The 18,769-nt window shown below is 46.6% G+C and overlaps 1 protein-coding gene across 1 annotated transcript in view; it reads left to right on the top strand.

The window, feature by feature from the left end:
- LOC308469314 (complement C4-A-like) overlaps positions 1-16,544 on the top strand; it is a 66,621-nt gene extending 50,077 nt beyond the window's left edge. The window contains exons 33-41 of the mRNA XM_080991549.1: positions 171-354; positions 615-705; positions 1,914-1,988; positions 3,303-3,408; positions 7,337-7,426; positions 9,336-9,428; positions 11,245-11,328; positions 14,169-14,301; positions 15,787-16,544. Coding sequence (XP_080847675.1) covers positions 171-354; positions 615-705; positions 1,914-1,988; positions 3,303-3,408; positions 7,337-7,426; positions 9,336-9,428; positions 11,245-11,328; positions 14,169-14,301; positions 15,787-15,928 — 998 coding nt within the window. The 3' untranslated portion in view covers positions 15,929-16,544. The remainder of the gene's footprint in view (positions 1-170; positions 355-614; positions 706-1,913; positions 1,989-3,302; positions 3,409-7,336; positions 7,427-9,335; positions 9,429-11,244; positions 11,329-14,168; positions 14,302-15,786) is intronic.
- Positions 16,545-18,769: the final 2,225 nt, after the last annotated feature.

Here is an 18,769-nt window from a genome sequence, read left to right as displayed (position 1 = left end):
ATGAGCGAAAGAGGGGGGAACTTTTCTCCAGCCACTGCATAATTTTATAAACTTCTATTATGTCAACTCGCCTCTAAACTCAAATGTCCCAAATGCCACAACTGTTGCCAGTAGGGAATTTGCTCCATCCCCTTGACCATCTTGACCTTTTTCAACTCTGTCCGCAACAGCCGACGTATTAGACTACTACTATGAATATGAAGATTACGGCCCAGAGGATTCTGAGCCGAAAGCAGACCCTGCCGACCAGCCGTTGTCACCGATCGAAGTCTTTGATGCCCGCCGACGCCGCAGGAGGGAAGCCAAAGACCCTGGGCAGGAGCAGAAGGACGTCACCTACAATGTCTGCTTCTGGTAAGGTTTGATGAATGGACATTTCTTGAACAGGCATAATATTCTGGTTCTAACCAGAACTAGGCCATTTTGAGGAGGAAAGAACTCCCTTCCTCTCTTTGAGCACTGCCTTTTAGGGGAAGGCAAGTATTTGCCTGGGTCCAGTAGTGGCATGCTAGCCCAACACTCTATAGCCGAACACTCTAACCATTGTGCAATATTGCCGCTACCTGAATATCCTTTCCCTAACCTTTTTGTTTTCAATTCTTTCCTCCCTACAGGAGACAAACAGGGGCTCATGTCTCTGGCATGGTTATCGTGGACATCACCCTGCTGAGCGGCTTCCATCCGGATGAGAACTACCTTGAGGAGGTGAGCGGAGGCTGTGCGGGCATTTTGGCATTTGACAAGGCTCAGGGTCCAGGCCTGCCAAGACCCCACCAAGTCCCGTCAAGTTCCCTTCCCCGTGGGGCCTTTAGATATGCATCAGCACAAGTGCAGGCTGGTCCATTAGCACACCAGCCTTCCAACAAATGGCTGGGCCCAGCCTAGTATTATGGGCCACCACTCAGTCTGCTGTAATAATAATAATTCCCAGCCCATCTGACTGAGCTGCCTCATCTGCTAGAGCCTCATCAGGACAAAGGACTGTGGCGATGCTGTTCAGCTATGAGAACCTTATCCTGCTTAGTTGCCTCAATGGCTATTATTATTATTATTATTATTATTATTATTATTATATTTCAATTTTTAAAATTAATTTTCCAAAAAAAATTAACACAAACAAACAAACATAAATCCTAGCCATAATTAAACCAATCTTAATAACATTGTTAAGTGACTTCCTCAAATCCCCTTGGTTGAATTTCATTGTATATCATTTTAACAGTTTTCCAAAATTATTATTATTATTATTATTGCCACAATGGCCATATTCTCTGCTGTTGGGGGCATCACCAGATGTCAAAGAGAAAAACAACTACCAGACTTTTAGAAGACATCTGAAGGCAGCCCTGTTTAGGGAAGCTTTTAAGGTTTAATAGATTATTGTATGTTAATATTCTGTTGGAAGCTGTCCAGAGTGGCTGGGGAAACCCAGCCAGATGGGTGGGCAATAAATAATTTATTTATTTATTTATTTATTTATTTATTTATTTATTTATTTATTTATTTATTTTTTATGCCCCTTAGAGCTCATGCAGACTTTCCTGTGACCTTCCCCCGGGGAAACTTGATCTTTAGCGCTGAAGCAGAGCAAACATTGGGCACCTGGTCCAATTCAGTGCTAAAGAGTGAGTTTTCCTGAGGGGAAAGCGGCAGAGCACATGAGAAGCTGCTCAGACCTGTGTCTAAGAAGCGCAGGATGAGAGGGAACCTTTTTGGACGAGCCTTCAATTCCAGTGGGCGGGAATTGCAGGTGGGGAGAGAGTAGGGCTTCTGTCCTCAGGCCCTCCTTTCGGGGTTTCCATGGCGGGGTCCGGTTGGCCGCTGCAAGAACAGAACGCTGCACCTGACCCAGCTCTTCTTACGACTCTCCTGTTTGCCGGTTCACCTCCTTGTTTCTTTCCTTGATCTCCCAGCTGCGAACTCTCCCCGATCAATACATCAGCCACTGGGAGATCCAAGGACGGCGGCTGCTGCTCTACTTTGACTCGGTGAGAGCGATGCGTGCAGGATTATGCCACGAGAACGGAGGCAGTGGGGGGCAGGGAGGAAGGGCAGCTGCACAGAGGAGTTCAGATAAACTCTCCCCGCCCCCCATTGTAATGTGCAAGAGGCCAGGATGGCACCCACCCAACCTGCCTTTGGGCTATATGGCACTAAACCTTTTTTATCTGAGCGAGGGCCACATTTGCTTCTCTGCAACATTCTGGGGGCCGCATGCCAGAGGTGGGCAGGGCCAAGGGGTGAAAGTGGGTGGAGCAACAAAGGTCAATTCTGTCCTTGTACACTAGGCTAGTTTCTATGCACTCTGACACCTGCTTCTCTATCCTCCACCCAAAGAAGCAAGAGTTCGAAGGGCACCTTCCAGCCAAGCAGCTGGAGTCACCTCCCTTTTGAAGTGACTGGCCTAGTGAGCTTAATGGCTGAGTGGGGATTCGAACTCGGATCTCCCTGCTTACAGCACAAAACCAACTCTGAAATGATATGCAGGAGGCCCTGGATTTGGTCCCTCACATCTCTACTTATCAGGGCTTTTGCCTTTGGAGGACTGCTTCCACTTCGCATAGACGGCACTTGGCAATCACACCTGTGCCCTTCTGATGTTTTGGGCTCAGTGGAGGCCTTGCCAGCCTCAATCTGCCTCCAGCCTGCCACGTTACTTACATCCCATCCAGCGGGTGGCGCTGGCTGTCAGCCTCCTCCTTCCTTGGTCTCAGCATTGCCGTTATAGAACTCAGCAGAGAGGAGGAGATAACGCATTGCCTGTGCCCGCCATTGGCTCTGGCGCCACCTACTGGCGGCCTCCCTGCCTCCTGCCCTATCACTTTTTATACCGTATTTTATGTTGTTTTTTGCTGTATCACAGTTAAGTGTTTTAAATTTGTTGTTAGCCACCCTGAGCCCGGTTTTCTGATTATTATTATTTATTATTACCAGTACCAGTGACCCCTGTGCTACCTCGGAGCTGATAGTTATCCAAACCATTTGGAGGGCATCAGGTTGGGGGAAGCTGGGGGAGATTGCCCAGCGGCCTGATCCAATATAAGGAAGCTTCATATGTTTCCTTTACATTATTGTTGTGCTCCCCCTCTGGGCTTTGTGTTGGATTTTTGCCTCTGATCTTTTTCAGTCGCTTTTTGCAGTGGTTTAGTTGGTTGGCTGCTTCGTTTACTTATTTCAGAGGTGGTTGTGCTGCTCAGCTCCCGCTGGCCACTGTGAGAATAGGATGCTAGACAAGACAGGCCACTAGATCGATACAGCAGGCAAGGGCTTTCTCCTACGTTCTTAAATATACCCATCTATAGGTGCCAGCATCCGGACGCGAATGCGTATCGTTTACAGCAAAGCAGCTGGTGCCTGTGGGGAAAATCCAGCCAGCCAGTGCCACCATCTATGATTTTTATGAACCAGGTAAGTGATTGACAGGTCACAGGGCCTGAGGGGGGGCGGGGGAAGCAGGCTGCATCTTTCTGGTGGAGCAAAGGTTTAGTAGCTGCGGCCTTAGGGAGCAGGAGAGCGTTGCCTTTGCTGGCTGTAGCAGGCAATTAAGGGATAATTTTTGCTTATTAAATCGTAACCTGACATGACAACATTCTCCTCAGTTTGAGATTGTGATTGAATTACCACATGCAAAACTACCCAGGTTAATTTTAACAGGAGTTGCTTGCAGCTTAAAACCTAGGCAGAGAGAGAGGTGCTATGTCTGAATTAGGCCAGAGTGTTTTCCATGCATGAAATGTTCTGGAGAAGTTTGATATTTTCTATCCAGGGGATTAACTTAGGTTGGCTCTGGGCGGGAGTCAAATGAGTTTTTGAATTCATGGAACAAGATTCTCCCCTCCCTTTGTGTGCTGCCACAACCCCTAAATCTGCTTTGGAGCAGTGGGAGAATTTCCAGTGCAGGTTTGTGGGGTAACTCAGTGAGAAGATAGGGAAGGAAAGCGCTATTGGGGGGGGGGGATTATTGGGTTGTTTTTGGTTTTATTTTGTATTTTTTGTTTTTGTGATTTTATGTTGTAACCACCCGGAGATCTGCAGGCATAGGACGGTATACAATTTAATTAATTAATTAATTAATTAATTAATAATAACCTCATTCACTTTCTGAAAAAAGTTGAATATGCTGAGGTTTTCGTGATAAGCAAATGTATTTTCTTTTATTTATAAAAATATTTCTATACCACTACAGTGGTACCTCGGGTTACAGACTCTTCAGGTTACAGACACTTCAGGTTACAGACTCCGCTAACCTGGAAATAGTACCTCGGGTTAAGAGCTTTGCTTCAGGATGAGAACAGAAATCGCGTGGCAGCGGGAGGCCCCATTAGCTAAAGTGGTACCTCGGGTTAAGAACACTTTCAGGTTAAGAACGGACCTCCAGAATGAATTAAGTTCTTAACCCGAGGTACCACTGTATTCGCAAAAAACCACCACCCATCAGAGTAGTTTGCAACAATTGTACATAACTCCATAAAATAAAACAAAACATTAAATAGTTAAAATAAGAAAGCAGCTGACTATTTCGGAAATATGCGTTCTTGATTGCCTGTATGGGTCTGGAATAGAAGACTTGTCCACAGGCGTTTAAAACTTGAAACAGAAGGCAGCTGCTGGATCTCTGTTGGCAGAGTATTTATTCCGCGATCCTGGGCTGATGATGCTAAAGGCTTGGTTTCTTGTTGTGGTCAAATGAACCTAACCAACTTGAGGAATGACTATGGCAATCACAGAGATCAGGGTGGGATATAATGGTTTATGTTCCCTGACATACTCTGGACTTGCAAATTAACGGAAGGACTTTGAACCTGGATCAGGTTCACAAAAGCTTATTACAAAATTGTTGTTGTTGTTATTTCTATATCGCTTTATATTTCTAAAAAATAATCTCAAAGTGGTTTGCAACACATTAAAACATCAAATAAAACAATCCAGACTGAAACATTACAGTGGTACCTTGGGTTAAGTACTTAATTCGTTCCGGAGGTCCGTACTTAACCTGAAACTGTTCTTAACCTGAAGCACCACTTTAGCTAATGGGGCCTCCTGCTGCCGCTGCGCCACCAGAGCACGATTTCTGTTCTCATCCTGAAGCAAAGTTCTCAACCCAGGGTACTATTTCTGGGTTAGCGGAGTCTGTAACCTGAAGCGTATTTAACCTGAAGTGTATGTAACCCGAGGTACCACTGTACTGAATAAAGTCAAATATAAAACATACATTCAATGCAACGTAATTAACAGGAAACTCAAACGCCATCTTAAAGAATGAAAAAAAGACCATTACAAAGGAGGTCAGAATGCACATTTAACAAAGTTAACAAACAAAAAATTTACCAGTTACAGATAGGTAGCCGTGTTGGTCTGCCATAGTCAAAATAAAAAAAATCCTTCCAGTAGCACCTTTAAGACCAACTAAGTTAGTTCTTGGTATGAGCTTTCGTGTGCAAGCACACTTCTTCAGATACACTGAAACAGAAGTTGCCAGATCCTTCTATATAGTGAGAAGGTGGGGAGGGGTACTACTCAGAAGGGTGGTGGGAATGTGAGATTGGCAGATAGCTGGGATGAGCCTGCTGACGACTCTTAACGACTGTAATGGGTCTTACAGGAAAAGGCAAGGGGTGAGAAGGTGAGAAATGGCTTAGTCATGTATAATGGGATAAGAATCCAATGTCTTTGTTCAAACCAGGTTTCTCCATGGTTTTAAGTTTGGTAATGAGTTGCAATTCACCTTAAAAAAAATTTACCTTAAGCATTTCAGACAAAAGCAAGTCAAATATAAATTGCATATTTAAAGCAGCATAACAAACAAGGGAATAAAATATTATCCCAAGCTTAGGACGTATCTGTTGCTGTTGCCACCAGACCTGCCAAAAGTGGTTCATGGCAGGTGATGGCTGTGGAAGCCCAGTGTTATGTACTGAGTTGAATAGTATCCAAAATGCAGCAGTCTGATTGGTCCTAGAACAATAGGATTCAGAATGCAGCAGTCTGATTGGTCCTAGAAAAATAGGATTCAGAAGGCAGCAGTCTGATTGGTCCACAGGAGCCACCCAATCCAGTTCCAGGTGGAAGTGAATCCTCAACCTGATTGGCCTACAGGAGAATCCCGGAATTAGCCAATCACTAATTGCCCATTGCGTAAATAATGTATATAAAGTAGATGTTTTGGGGGAACTTCCATTCCTCACTACTATGAGCTGAATGAAGAGCATGAAATCCACACTCGACTCTGAGTATATTTCCCCAGGCTCGATGACCTGACTCTGCACTAAAGAGACAGCTGGGGGTGGAAACATAACATGAAAAGCCTGATCTTTTGGGGGAAGAAAGTTTGTTGTTCAAGACCTCCCAATCTTTAATAGAGCGGCCTGAGTTTGTCAGAATGTGGCTGAGTCCACCTGAAAATAGCATCCGTCTGGAAGTACCAGGGTGAATGGGTGTGAATATATACACACACATGCATGCACATTCACACACAATTTCTTTTTTTAAAATAATTTTTATTGAATGATTTTATGGTACAAAAAACAATACAGCCATACGACCACTAAATATAATTAAGGAATAAAAATTACATACATCAATATTTAGTTTGTCATTTGTTATTTACCGTCTTATTTCCTCCCAAACATTCCATACAAAAACACACATATGTGCAGACACCCCCACCCCCACACCCCCACACAAAATGATAATAATGAAAGTAAATATTTCCCCCCCTTTTATCTTACAAAATCTTTTCTTCAACTTTGACTTCCTGTCAAGTCCATTTGCATATATTTTATCTTACAATCGAATGTACACAAAACAATAAACCTTTCTATATAAATTTTCCAATACATTCTGAAAACATAATAAATCCTTAATTGTTGTCCACCTCCTTTTAGTTCCTTTATCACTCGATGCTAGCACGGAGTCAAAACTATTATTGTATTTTTGAACATATCTTCTATAACCATCCCATTTTTCCGCAAATTTTTGCTTTGAGATTCTCCTGAGTTTGCTAGTCAACTGAGCCATCTCCACCAATTCCTGTAATTTGATTTGACAATCTGTTATTTTTGGAGCCTTGTGATCTTTCCATCCCTTGGCCACAAGTATTCGAGCCGCTGCGGTTGCATACAAGAATACCTCTCTTAGATTTTTTGGGATCTCTTTATCTAAAATACTTAATAGAAATGCCTCCGGTTTTTTCGTAAAAGTTATCCCCATCATCTTTTTAAATTCATCGTATATTCCCCCCCAAAAAAATCTTAATCTTTTCACACGTCCACCACATGTGGATCATGTCACCGTTATGTCACACACAATTTCTAAATGTTCTCCTTTCGCCTTTCAGACCAGCGCTGCAGCATCTTCTATGGCGCCCCAAACAAGCCTCAGTACGTGTCCGCCTTGTGCTCTGAAGACGTCTGCCAATGCGCCGAAGGTGAGGTTGCCTGGGCGGCCTTCCACTGGGGGTGATGGGAAATCTGGAGCATCCCTCCCGCAGCAAACACACCACCTCCTTCGTTTCGCCCCGATGGTGGGTTGAGGTTCTCTAAGGCAATGCGACCATAAGGCTCTCGCTTGCTGGATCCCAACAGCAGGATCTGAGCGATCCTGCACACACCTCTTCTTAGGCTGTGCTTCAAACCCCACCGACCTGGGAGTTGGATGGAGAGATGGTGCCAGTGTCTTTTTTCTCTCTTTTTCTCGTTTTTCAACTCTCAAATTCAGCTTCTCTGCATTTCTGGAGACATTTGTGAGTAAACCACAGAGCCTAGGGCTTGCCGATCAGAAGGTCGGCGGTTCGAATCCCGCGATGGGGTGAGCTCCCGTTGCTGGGTCCCTGCTCCTGCCAACCTAGCAGTTCGAAAGCACGTCAAAGTGCAAGTAGATAAATAGGTACCACTCCGGCGGGAAGGTAAATGGCATTTCGGTGCGCTGCTCTGGTTCGCCAGAAGCGGCTTAGTCATGCTGGCCACATGACCTGGAAGCTGTACGCCGGCTCCCTCAGCCAATAAAGCGAGATGAGCGCCGCAATCCCAGAGTCGTCCGCAACTGGACCTAATGGTCAGGGGTCCCTTTACCTTTACACACACACACACACACACACACACACACGAAATCCTCAGGAAATTTCTTCAGCATACCAGGAATCAGGATTGTATAAAAACACAAATGTTAGTGAAAGTACCGTACACACACACAGATACAAAAATCACATTATTTTAGGGGGACTTGCTTTGCAAAAATGGATACGTTAGGAGAAAGCTACACTAAAATGCTGATCTATTATCATGAGGGCTTTTATTATCTTTTTTTATATAAAAGAAACCAGCCGACTGATGTGGAAATGTGGAGAGTTTGAGATGAGAAAAGTCAGGAACGAGGAGGAACTGGAATGGACAGATTTGCCCATTGCTGGCCCCCGTTCTGTGCTCACTTTCCCTACACCTCTCCCATTACAAACCTGGACTGCCTAAACTCCACCTCCCTGCCCACTTCTCTTGAAGCATCTCAGCACCCAGCCTTGCACTAATGCACCATCCATTCTTCCCTGCCAGGGGATCGTAGTGTCAAGCTTGGAGAGTCCTCCCCTCAGTTCGGTAACTCCATAGATAAGAATCAACGAGCAGTTGATAGATTTATAGCCAGTGTGGTGCAGTGGTTAAAAGCGGTAGCCTCGTAATCTGGGGAACCGGGTTCGCGTCTCCGCTCCTCCACATGCAGTTGCTGGGTGACCTTGGGCTAGTCACACTTCATTGAAGTCTCTCAGCCCCACTCACCTCACAGAGTGTGTGTTGTGGGGCAGGAAGGGAAAGGAGAATGTGAGCCACTTTGAGACTCCTTAGGGTAGTGATAAAGCGGGATATCAAATCCAAACTCTTCTTCTTCTTTTATTAAAGCTTCATTTTGCGCTCACAAAATACACAGCTGTCCGCAAGGAGGGCAGTTGCCTGCTCTGAATTCGACTCCCGCAGCAAGGAGCGCACCAACATGAAGTTCCTCCCCCTCTCTGCCTCCTTTGCTCTCTGATACGTTCGGACCTCCGAGTCCGTGGGGAGGGGGGTTCCCCCACACTCCCAACTGATGTGTCTCCCAACTGCCCCCTCTCTTCTGGGTCTCTTGCCATTATCTCGTAGCTGGGTATCTCCTCCCTAATCTGTTCAGCTTCTGTGTCTGTGTCTCTGTCTGCCTGTCTCTTCTGAAAACACTGGGGGGGGGGGGCAAATACTCCCCCTCCTCTTCTGAGAGAAGGTGGTCTGCCTGTGACTGCATTCTCCCATCTTCAGATCAAAACCATTCCCTGACGCCTAGGAAACCTGACCTTATCTCCTCTCTCACTTGCACAGGTGCCTGTCCGCGTTTGAAGCGTACCCTTGACGAGGCCATTACGGAGCAAGCACGCATGGAGTTTGCATGCTATAGTCCCCGTGTGCATTACGGTAAGGAGTTAGGGGAGGGATCAGAGACCCTCCAGCCTCTCCAGCCCGGCTCTTTTGGCTCTTGCTCCACTGATGTCTCACCATCTCTAACCCCTAATAATAATAATAATAATAATAATAATAATATTTATTATTTATACCCCGCCCATCTGGCTGGGCCTCCCCAGCCACTCTGGGCAGCTCACAACAGAATATTAATATACAATAGTCCATCAAACAATAAAGCTTCCCTAAACAGGGCTGCCTTCAGATGTCTTCTAAAAGTCTGGTAGTTGTTGTTCTCTTTGACACCTGGTGGGAGGGTGTTCCACAAGGCGGGTGCCACTACCGAGAAGGCCCTCTGCCTGGTTCCTTGTAACTTGGCTTCTCGCAGTGAAAGAACCGCCAGAAGGCCCTCGGCGCTGGACCTCAGTGTCCGGGCAGAACGATGGGGGTGGAGACGCTCCTTCAGATATACTGGACCGAGGCTGTTTGGGGCTTTAAAGGTCAGCACCAACACTTTGAATTGTGCTCAGAAACGTGCTGGGAGCCAATGTAGGCCTTTCAGGACCGGTGTTAATATGGTCTTGGTGGCCGCTCTAAGTTACCAGTCTAGCTGCCACATTCTGGCTTAGCTGTAGTTTCCGGGTTACCTTCAAAGCCTCTGTGATGCATAATTTCAGACTTTGCATCTTTTCTGCTCATGGTTCACATGCAGCTCTGTAGCCAACTTGCAGACCCAGCTGAGGTCTGACGTTTATGTCTTTGTTGAAAATATTTGCATTCTGCCCTCTGCCCTCTGAGAGATTTCAGGGCGGTGGCGAACAACATGAAAGTTGGAGAGTTTTTTGTTTGTCTGCTGTGCATCTGTACACCTCTTAAAGTATCGTAACCAAATTTTGCACGGTGGTCCTTGAGATCAAGCAGCAGATTTCTTTCTGTGCTTGGATGCAACATTCTTGAATCAACAAGACAGACTGAACCTTAAAAAAATTGCAGTGGTTTTAAACTGCTGATTTCAAAATTGCACTGATTCTAAAAACTGGTTTCAGAACTGCACTGATTTTTTTAGACTTCGCAAACAACACCCGGGTTCATGGCTGCTAAAGCCACAGCATTAACAAGCAAATGAGTTGACAGCTAAAAACTTAAAGGCCTGACACAAAATGCATGGGAAAATATAAAATGACTTAACCAGGGACGGAGGGAGGTTTTTTTGGCACTACGCAGACCTCTTTAATGGCATTCCATATTGGAGTGGCCACCACTGAAAATCCCTTTCCCTTCTTCATACATAGCACACATGTTGTTTTTTAGTGGGATTTCTTGCCCTTGGGTGAAAATAAATGTTTTAATCCACTTTAACTGCATAAACCTAAACTTCTGGTGTGTGACTAAATTCCTCCTGCAAATGATTGAATGTCTGGAGGTGCCCTTTGTTTCTTTATTCCTTTTATATGTTGGTTTTGGAGACTCGTTTTCTTCATCAAGCAGTGTATGGTCTGAAATTAGCTCCTGTCTTGTGGGTTGCTGACATGTACCTTCCTGGCTATTGTCACTTTTCTCTGAGAGCCAGTATGGTGTAGTGGTTAAGAGCGGCAGTCTCGTAATCTGGGGTACTGGGTTCGCTTCTCCACTCCTCCACATGCAGCTGCTGGGTGACCTTGGGCTAGTCACACTTCTTTGAAGTCTCTCAGCCTCACTCACCTCACAGAGTGTTTGTTGTGGGGGAGGAAGGGAAAAGGAGAATGTTAGCCGCTTGGAGACTCCTTCGGGTAGTGATAAAGTGGGATATCAAATCCAAGCTCTTCTTCTTCTTCTTCTCTCCCACCTTCAGGGTTCCGAGTTCGAGTGGAGCGCGAGACCCAAGAAAGTGCCTTCCGCGTCTACGAAGTTATCATCCTGGAGCCCTTGCAGTACAGTGAGCAATGCTTATTTCATTTTCTTAAGTTTACGAATTGCTTCCTAGGAAATACCTTGAAGCGATTCAACCATAAAGACGACGACAGCAACAACAACAAAACCTAAAATAATTTGACATATAAAAGCCATTACAGCAATTGCATGTATAAAAAACGGGTTCAGATCCAACACAGACACTGGCTGGGCTAAAAATCTCCACTTCAATGGCTTGTTGGAAGCAGAAGGACATCAACAGGAGTTGAAAAGGCAATGGAGATGGCGACAGCAGCGGAGGAGCGTATGCCCCAAGGGCACAGAGGGCGCCCTCCGCAGGTCACAGTTCAGGATTAGGAGAGGGACGGGAAGGGGCCACTAGGGGCGCATCAGAAGATGGCTGACAATAACATCTCTCCGACCCACACAAGGTAATTTGGAGGCTGTGATGGGAGTAAATAGCCTCCCTACCCCCCCAGGATTGTGGGGGGGGGGGGACTGCCCTTGCCTGCTGTGCCCTATACCACCCCCGAATTTGTGGGGATGGGGGCACTAGGCACAATGCCCTCCTGTGGGATTTCGGCGCTCCTGGACGCCGTCTCTGATCCGCGCCCCTAGCTGCAAGAACTTCAAAAGAAACAATTTGGATGAAGCGAATGTACATATTTCAAGGAAGGAGGGGGAGTAAAGACTGCTAACAGAAGAGATCTCTGATAAAACAAGACGAGTCGGAGGAACAAGTATAAATCATGAGAAGATACGCCAAGACTCGGTATGGCAAAGGGACTGATGGGGGAGGGAGGGGAAAACTTTCCTTTCTTTCCTTTATGTGATTAAACAAGAATCCCCCCCCTCACAAGTCAGAAATGTCATTTTAAGGACTTAAGCTGTGGATTTAAGGCTGTGTGGAGATAAACTTTCGAACCAAAGCATGTTTTAAGAAGAGCGTGGAATGTATAAGGGCTTTGGAATGACGCAGTTAAAAATACCGTCGCCATATTGGGAAGTTCTGTCGGAGGACTTAAGTCTGGGAGGAGAAATAGAGAAATAGAGCTGTTTTTATATTGTGGGTGAAACTCCTCAGAGGGACTTAAGAACGAGAGTTCTGTAATTAATGATGGAAAGAGCAATGTTATCTATGAAGGCGATGATATATGGAAACCATCTCGATTTGAGGATTGGAAGAACGGAAAAATTCACACAGGATTATTATTGGTGTTTATCGGCTTAAGGAGACTATCAGAAGAGATCATAAAGAAAAAAGAGAAAATATATTAACAAGATGTGATGTGGAAACAGCAAGATAAGACTGGATAGAATAATGAACTTTGTTTGGACTGATTTGGACATTAACGCAGTAGCAAGAAGATGATCAGAATCCCCCTTCGGATCTTGAAATATGGGTCCCGTCAACAAAATTTAAAATTCGGCTTTGTAAATCGGAATTTATGTGATGTGATTTGATTTGATTTGATTGGCCGGTTAATAAAAATTATTTTAAAAAAAAAATAGGAGAGGGGCGGGAAACTGCTGCCCACACTCCTCCTGCTCCGGTCTGACCTGGCATCAGAGGAGGTGCCTCGCAGCCAAGGAGGGTGGGCAGTAGCGCTGCCACCCACTGACCTGATCTCCTTCCTCGGGTCAGGCCTGACCCGGGCCCCACGGAGCTGCACCTCACCCCACAAGCGCCTCAGCCGAAGCACAGCTCCTCCTGATGCAGAGTCAGGCCATAGCTGTCAACTTTCAGATTTGAAAATAAGGGATCAGCAGCTGCAGCTGTCCCGGGGACAGTCTACCGGATATCTAACAATCCGGGATAGCAGCGAGAAATGGCACTGGAATAAGGGAATTTCCCGCAAAAAAAGGGAAGGTTGACAGCTATGATTCAGGCTCCAATGAAAGAGCCTGCTGTGGGGGTGCAAACAGCAAAATTGGGCCCGGGACCACGCCACCCACAGCTCCCCTCTGCTTGCTGCCGATTCCAAATTGCCCACTGAAGCCTTCTTAGAGGGGTAGTTGGTTGCAGACCCATTTGCTAGGCTTTGCTCCTGTTGTCTGCCACCTGTAGCTGGTCCCCAACCCCAAAACAAAACCGTAGCTCAGGCGCCTGGAGTGCCACGTGTGCCCTCCGCCCAGGGGCGGGGCAAGCTGGGGCAGGGTGCGCTGCTTCGAGCCTCGCCAGCGCAACCCACCCCCCAGCTGTAGGGTGGCTGAGGGAGAGGCGGCGGGCGGATGCAATGGTACCTCGGGTTACATACGCTTCAGGTTACATACACTTCAGGTTACAGACTCCTTTAACCCAGAAATAGTACCTCAGGTTAAGAACTTTGCTTCGGCAGCAGGAGGACCCATTAGCTAATGTGGGTTAAGAATGGACCTCCAGAACGAATTAAGTACTTAACCCGAGGTACCACTATAATAGTAATAGTAATAATAATAATAATAATAATTATTATTATTATTATTATTTATTTATACCCCGCCCATCTGGCTGGGCTTCCCCAGCCACTCTGGGCGGCTTCCAACAAAATATTAAAATACAGTAATGTATCAAACATTAAAAGCTTCCCTGCCGTTTTGGGCAGAGTGGAGCCTGCAGGTGGCCAAGCCGCCACGTCACAAAGCCCATAGCCATTTTGTCACCCCTTCAGGGATGACACCCAGGGTGACCCACACCCACCGCACCTCCCTTCCTACGCCACTGGATGGCGATGATCTTAAAAATGAAACAAAATAATTGTAAGTTTTTATTGAGGCCTTTATCCCACAATGAAACTAACCTGACCTGTTCAGCTCATTTTCTCTTATATTATTCTCACTGCCCCCCCCATCACCCCCTGACTCCCATTCTCTCTTCCTCTCCAGTCGCAGACGTCGGGATCTCTGAGAACGAGATCAGGCGCTTTGTGGTCCGTGCTGCCTGTCGGACTCGCTTGGTCACCGGCCAGGAGTATCTGCTGATGGGACGCGACGGGGAGACCCGGGATGCCAAAGGACGGTAGGTTGAGGAGGGGAGGGGAATCAGGTGTGCAGTGGGCTGGTTGGGGGGCGGGAGGAAGGCCCAGTAGGAACTGGTACCCAGAAACAGAGCTCACTGGCCTTCAGGGCTTTTTGAGAGAAGGGAGTTGAAATATACTCGGAGTCGAGAGTGGTTTTCATGCTCTTTATTCAGCTCATAGTGGTGAGGAGGAACGAAAGTTCCCCCAGAATATCTGCTTTATATACATTATTTACACAATGGGCCCCACATAATTGGCTAATTCCGGGATTCACCTGTAGGCCAATCAGGTTGCGGATTCTCTTCCACTTGGAGCTGGATTGGGTGGCTCCTGTGGACCAATCAGACTGCTGCCTTTTGGATCCTATTCAACTCAGTACATAACACCAGTCATGCTTTAGGGATCAGCTGCTGAGCCGGGGTGGCTAACTTGTGGCCCTTCGAGAGGTTATTAGACTGCTGTTCCCATCAGCCCCAGCAAGTCAGGAATGATGGGAATTGTAGTCCAGCAACACCTGATGGTCCACAAGTTCCCCATCCTTGGGGCAACGGTCAGGCACTTGCTGAAGCAGAGAAGAAAAGAGGTGGGGCGCAAATGTTTAATGATAACAATGCCAGGGCCGAAATTCAGAGGCAGTTTAGGAAGTTGCCTTATGCTCAACCCATCTAGCTCAGTAATGTGGTTTTGGGTCCTCGTATTTACGTGATCTCCTCGCTGGCCCAAATAGGACTAATTTAGCCAGCTAGCCTTGGTGATCATCTAATGTTTATTGGATGGATTTCCCCCCTAAATTGATTTTTGAATTCTGAATTTATTGTTATTCACGTTTTATACTGTATTTTATGCTGTTTTTTGTTGCATCAATTAAGTGTTTTAAATTTGTTGTTAGCCGCCCTGAGTCCGGTTTTCTGAACTGGGAAGGGTGGGGTGTAAATAAAAATTTATTATTATTATTATTATTATTATTATTACACAGACTGGCAGCAGCTCTCCATGGTTTCAGGCAGGGGGCACTCCCAGCCTTCCCTGGAGGATTCTGGGGACTGGAGAGCCAGTGTGGTGTTGTGGTTAAGAGCGGCAGTCTCGTAATCTGGGGAACCGGGTTCGCGTCTCCGCTCCTCCACATGCAGCTGCTGGGTGACCTTGGGCTAGTCCCACTTCTCTGAAGTCTCTCAGCCCCACTCAGCTCATAGAATGTTTGTTGTGGGGGAGGAAGGGAAAGGAGAATGTTAGCCGCTTTGAGACTCCTTCGGGTAGTGATAAAGGGGGATATCAAATCCAAACTCCTCTTCTTCCTGTATGCAAGGCAGAGGCTCTCCCGTTCAGCTACGGCCCTTCCCTCAAACGCTCCTTCTCTGTAAATGCAGCTGTTTTGGAGCGCATATTTGCCAAGGCAGCTCCAAATTAAACTCTCCTGCGTACATTTTTTGTGGAAGGGGGTGAATATGCCTGGCTTTTTACACGCTGACCCGTCTTCTCCGCAGCCCCCAGTACCTGATGGATATGAATTCCTGGATCGAGGAGCTGCCCAAGTCCCAGAGCTGCCGAGCCACACAGCACCGCAACACCTGCTCCCAGCTCCAGTCATTCATCTCTTCCTTTGCCATCAGCGGCTGCCGGGTCTAAGCCACAGAAGGGGCTTCATGTCTCCTGCGCCCCCCCCCCCCCATTTAGATGCACCAGAACTCTGGCCTCTGCAGCGGAGTCGCTTCCAAGTACGATATATCAGCTCTGCTACATTTGGGAGGGGGCCTCGCTCACCCTGCTGACGGGGGACCCCTGTGCCTGAGAGTGTGCCTGGCCTTTTTAATGCTTTTAACGAGATTCTGGCTGCTAATTTCTAGGGAGCCCACAGAGCCACTTAGAAATAACAGGAATATGTGGCCAAAATGGCAGACGGCTGCCTACAGTGTGTGTCTTTAAAATCGGTGTCTGTTCCATAGGAACAGGAAAATGTATGCCCAGAGCATATTTGAACAAAACGGGCATTCTCACCTGAATTTAAAACGACAGTTTTTCTTTGCATAACATCAGCTACGTTTACAAGTTCAAACAGCAATTTCTGTCTGCGAATGATGACGAGGGGTAGCCATTAGCCGAATGAGAAATACCGGCCTAGTCCTGTCCAAAAAGCTCTCGGCATTAACCTTTTTTATTTTAGGTTTCGCCTGCAGCACCTTACAATGTATTTGCACTGTTCAAATGGCAATTTTATTCATTAAAAAGAAAGCGTTGCTTCCTGGTTTTGTTTCCTCTGCCTGTTAATTCTTTCTGCTGCCATCTTGAGTCTTGAGGGGTCACCAGGCTCAGGAGTAATGGAGTGTCCGGCTGAGGTGGACAAGGAGGGGAAACAGGAGGACGACATGTGGCAGGCTGAGCTTCAGGAGGTGGGTACTTCACCCTCCCAGGATACGGATGCCCCGGCTGGAGAAGCAGAACTCCCATCTCTCCTCCCGCAGACTGACCCCCAGACTCATAAGAAACTGATAACACAAGGTTATGTTTTGCCTGTCGTTGCACCCAACGTGTCCATGGCTACTTGTATTTAGAGTGGGTCCATTTAAGTTAATAGACGCAATTAATTTTGGCCAACCCGTTTGTTCAAACACACAGGTTATGCCAATTCAAAGTGCTTCACTACTAAGCCAAAGATATTAGGTAGACAGAGGAACGAGTATCATAGCATTGTAGAGCTGGAGGGACTCCAAGGGTCAACTCTATGATACTAGGTTTACGAACCATACCATAGCTGTCAACTTAAGGGAGATTCCCTTATTCTAAATAGGATTCCTCGCAAGAAAAGGGAAAAGTTGACAGCTATGAACCATACTGAACATGGGTTTAAAAACAATACAAATAAAAAGCCAAGGTATGTATGTATGTATGTATTTAAATTTCTATACCATCTTTCATCTGAGGATCAGAGGGTGTTTTACCAAAAAAAAAAAAAAAACAGCTGGAAAATCTTGTCGAAACAAAAATGTCACCAGTTGTTTCTGGAAAGTGTCTCTGCCTGTCACCTCTCAATAGGGATGCTGTTCCACAAAACCTGAAGCTGCCGCACTGAAAGTCCTACTCTCGAGTAGCTGTGCATAGGTTGGGCTTGGCTTTTTGGGGTGGGGGTTGCAAGGAAAGCCTTGGGTGCATAAGGAGTAAAGGGGTGTCTAGGGTAGCCTGACCTGAAGCTCTCTGGGGCCCAAACCGTGTACTTTGCCCTGGAACAGACTGGCAGCTCAGTAAGTACTAGACTAGAGGGATGATGGGAGCTGTCATCCAACAATGGATGGGGGGCACCACATTGGCCAGGCCCCTCTCCCACTAGTTCTTCCACAGTATCTAGGGTTGCCATATTTCAAAAAGTGAAAATCCGGACACAAAAGTTGTTGAACTTTTTTGGGTGAAGTTGTTCAGTTTTCAAGCTATTTTTAAGGAATTTAACACACACACAAAATCAACGCTTCCAATACAGGCTGCCATACGCCCAGATTTTCCCGGACATTTTAAACAACTTTCGAAAATCGCCCAGACGCCATTTTTGACGGCCCAGTCCCAGCTATGTCTGGGAGATTCCGGATGTATGGCAGCCCCAAGAGTATCTTCCTCCTCACAGAAGCTGGATTCAGATATGTCGAAGTCAACCGAACCCACCTGAAAGAGCAACTTCCCCATGGATCTTCTCTCGGTGAAGAATCCACCCCCCACCGTCCTGTGCAATCCTGTACATGTTGATTCATAAGGCAGTTCCGCTGTGTGCAATGGGTCAGGCAAGCGTGCGTGCCTAGGACCCACAACTCCATAAAGTTGCCGTTGCTTAGCATTCAGAAACTTTCCAATGCTTTATAACGGAAACAGCTGTATTACTTGCCTTACCCTCTTCCCCCAATTGCAACAACAGTGGACGCTTGGGGTGTGAACATGATCCATGCAGAATGCACGTTCGCAACCCGCAGCGGTGCGTCTGTGCACACGCGGGTTGCAATTCGGCATTTCTGCGCATGCGCAAAGCGCGATTTAGCACTTCTGCGCATGCGCAACCACCGAAACCCGGAAGTAACCTGTTCCGGTACTTCTGGGTTTCGGCGCGTCCATAACCCAAAAAAATGCAACCTGAAGCGTCTGTAACCCGAGGTATGACTGTACTCTGGGCTGGTGTGGCCATCTAGATGTTTGGCTGCATGTCCCGTCAGCCCCAGCCTGCATGGCCAAACACCAGGGGGGATGGAATCTGTGCCGCAACAACACCTGGAGCGCCACGGGTTGCAGTTCTTCCTCTAAATTTTATGGTTGCATCTCAAAATAGAGCAACCAAGTCTCTAGTTCTCTTGATGCCATAGAAAAATCCTACTTAAAGAAACAAACAAAATAGGTAAAGGTAAAAGGTAAAGGACTCCTGGAAGGTTAAGTCCAGTCAAAGGCGGCTATGGGGTGCAGAACTCATCTCGCTTTTCAGGCCGAGGGAGCCGGTGT

Source organism: Podarcis pityusensis, assembly GCF_964106645.2.
Source record: "Podarcis pityusensis genome assembly, chromosome: 2".
Classification (NCBI taxonomy): Eukaryota; Metazoa; Chordata; class Lepidosauria; order Squamata; family Lacertidae; genus Podarcis; species Podarcis pityusensis.
Note: the sequence above shows the minus strand (reverse complement) of the source record. Positions and strands in the feature narration are given on the sequence as shown.